The sequence below is a fragment of the Athene cunicularia genome (assembly GCF_003259725.1).
Source record: "Athene cunicularia isolate RWA chromosome 1 unlocalized genomic scaffold, athCun1 chr1_part2, whole genome shotgun sequence".
Taxonomy (NCBI): domain Eukaryota; kingdom Metazoa; phylum Chordata; class Aves; order Strigiformes; family Strigidae; genus Athene; species Athene cunicularia.
The window spans coordinates 66,471,378-66,474,532 of NW_020799092.1; the positions used below are offsets into that span (position 1 = coordinate 66,471,378).

Sequence of the window (3,155 nt, forward strand, 5' to 3'; positions counted from 1 at the left end):
CCCAAATGCTGGGCAGCGACTCTATCCCACTAGCAGAAAGAGGAGGTGGTGCTGACAGTTTATGGAAACTTTCTAGTCCACCAGCAATACTTCGTGCCAGAGACATCTTTTCCGGCAGTAGTATCATTAAAAGGCTAACCTCCATCAGGTGTGCCAAAAGAAAACATATCAGGGGAGGGTTAATAAAAATGGTTTACAATGTTTGAATCCTATCTGGTACTAGCAAAATATTTGATGAAAGTGAAAAGTACAGATTTCCAAGCCTTCTGTTTATGATCAACTTAAGGTACTGACAAAAGTGATATTTTTTTTTTTTGTTAAGAAAACGGACAGAAATGCCAATGGCAAATTCTGCTTTGAACAGCAGAATTACTCTCTGTGCTTAGAACACAGCTCATATTACCCCCATATCCAGGCTTGTTCTTTTATGGTTAAAGCTCAGATGTCATCAAACTACTCAGTACTACACCACTTTCTCTGAAATGCAGGATGAATTGCAACGAAATGTTTTTACATCTTAAAAAGCCCTCTTTTGCCTTTAAAAAATATTTATTTCCATATTTTTATAAAACATCTTTTGTTGACATTCTGCAAACAATACTATCCAATAAGGTGCCAATTTTTTCTTCTTGTGGAGTTACTTTGTACATCTGCAGTAAAAAAAGAACAAGAAAAACATAAAAGCTGTATAAGAAAGAAAAAAACTGATCACATATCTTCTAAAAATACATATAAAAGAAAATATTTTCCCCCTCTTGCACTTTTTACACTGGAAATTCCTATCTTGTTGTGACTGCCAGACAAACTTGGGACTGAGGAACCAAACAAATTATCAAAGTGAAAGACATAAAGGAAAGCTAAGAAACTGAATGAAAGCAGCACTTTTAGCTCCACATGTTATATGCTATGATTTGTCCAGTTCTATTCATATGTCTCCCATCATTACTTTGATGGGACACGATCAAGATTATTTAAGTTACTTGAATTTTATCAAGTGAAACACATGCTTCAAGATACCTACCTAGAATATGGTAATCTGTTTGAGAGCACACATGCCCCAACACAGCTACTAGCAGCTAATCAACCCATTTTTATTTTAGCCGCCCATGCTGGGACTATTTATGTGCTTCAGATTGTGAAGCTGTTCAGGACTGAAAATGTATTTTTAATTAAATGGATATTTGCCTGAGAAAACAGGAAGCAAAAGTGCCTAAATGGTAGGCAGCAATCTGGAATTTATTTTTACGTTCCAATTTCCATGTTAAGAATCCGAAGGCTTAAAATTTGTCAGGGTGACAACTTTTCAGGTAAAAAAAAAATTTAAGAAATAAATAATCAAGGTTCACTTAAAACAAGTTTCCTACTGTACTAAAGAAAGACAGACACTAACTTAATTATGTCCACTTATATTTAATCAGACAACTAAATCAACTATCCCTTTTCTCTATGCCAGTCATCTTGTTTGGATACATACCTTTTTAACTTTGGCAGTGTCTGTTAGTTGGGGGAGTTCATCTAGAGAAACCTGTTGGCCTTCTACCTGAGATGCTATATCTTCCAGATTTACATTTTTTTCTCTGTCCAAAACCAGAACAATGAGTACTGCTGTGTCACTGTCTGAAATGCCAAACTTTTTAAATGCATCTGAAATCTAAGAAAAGATGAAAAATACCAAAATATTATGAGCCACTTCCTCACTATATATAAGCAACCTTTTCAGTTACTGGGTCAAATCAACCAACAGTATAAACTGACACATGTTTTACATTAATGGAATTCTGACAAGCTACAAGAGGTAACAGCATATGAGTGTTATTAAAAATACCAGTAACTTCTATCAGTAGCCAGGTAAACAGGTAAGTGAATACACATATTTAATTTGGCTGCATGGATCTTAGCAAGCTTCTCTGGAAAAAAAAAAAAAGAAAGAAATTTGTTCAGTAAATCTTACATTGTTGTTTGGTGAAAGGCTGAAAATAATTTCTGCATAGAGGGTTCTGGTCTTCATTTTACCTGTCTTGTGTAGATGAACTGCTTTGTTGGCTGCCACAAGAATTTGAAAAGGATCTACAATCTGTAAAACACAACAGAAGTTAAATAGAAATTTAACATGCTATTTTGAACTCTGAAAAAATCCTGACTCCTCAATTTTGATGGCCTAAGTCTGTAATCGTAGAAGTGAGCAAAACAGTGTTCTGCTAGTTATTTTAGCAATTCTTGCTCTTCCATAATCAATGTGATTTATTTCCTGCGTGGGGCAATACCTGACATTAACAAAAGCATTACACTCAATCAGGTTACTGAAATCTTCTGAAAAAAATAATCACATTAATAAAGCTGTTAGTAAATTGCCAGATTAGAGTTTTTTTCTCTGTTCCCTAGCTATTGCTTTGGTAATTCTAACAAAAGAAGTCGAGATTCAGAAACTAGTTATGGGCTTTAATGTCAACAAGGGCTCCAAATAGTGGCTTTTTCACAGCATTAAGCAATTACTGCTACATTTTACAGACACAAGTAAATTTAAATAGCTCCACCAAGCAGGATGTGAAGTGAATCAAGACGACAGTTGTTTTGGCCAATCCTGCCACGGCTCCTTCTTTTACACAGATGAGCCGTTACACTGTAACGAAACCAAAGGAGAGGCATTTGCGCAGAGAAAGCGAAGTGCGCGTACAGCAACGCGTGTGACAGCGATTACAAACACCGGTCATCGTTCACAGAGCTCCCACCGAGAAGGGTTGCCGCAACGGCCCTCAAACGGTAACGCGGTAGAAACGGGAGGACACAGGCACCCACCCACCATTGCGGGGTTTATTAATGCCCCTTCAATGGATCCTTCCATGGCTTTTTTCCTTAGAGCAGCGGCATTTTTCACGTGGTTGAAGAGGAGGAGAGTCACGCTGCAGCCGGCGAACAGCTCCAGCTGATGCGTTAAATCCATCTCGCCCCGCTGGCGCAGACCGGCCCCGGGAGCGCTCTGCAACACCGGCCCTACGGCGTTTGCCAAAGTAACGGTTATACAAGGACGGACACGCTCTTGCCTCGTACAAAACACAATTTTAATAACACTTAACTATTCGTGTATGGTTTTCCACGCTTCCCAGACGGGAAACTCCACGCATGCGGCCTCCACGGCCGGAGGCAGGCCGCACCTC

The 3,155-nt window shown here is 38.7% G+C and overlaps 1 protein-coding gene across 1 annotated transcript; it reads right to left on the minus strand.

Annotated features, from left to right (window-relative positions):
• Positions 1-314: 314 nt before the first annotated feature.
• Positions 315-3,149, minus strand: TPRKB (TP53RK binding protein). The gene is made up of 4 exons (XM_026841007.1): positions 2,801-3,149; positions 1,952-2,074; positions 1,475-1,651; positions 315-650 (listed from the first exon to the last, which is right to left on the minus strand). Exons 1-4 carry the CDS (start codon positions 2,939-2,941, stop codon positions 564-566), a joined length of 528 nt encoding a protein of 175 aa, XP_026696808.1. The 5' UTR covers positions 2,942-3,149; the 3' UTR covers positions 315-563.
• Between the last annotated feature and the right edge of the window lie 6 nt (positions 3,150-3,155).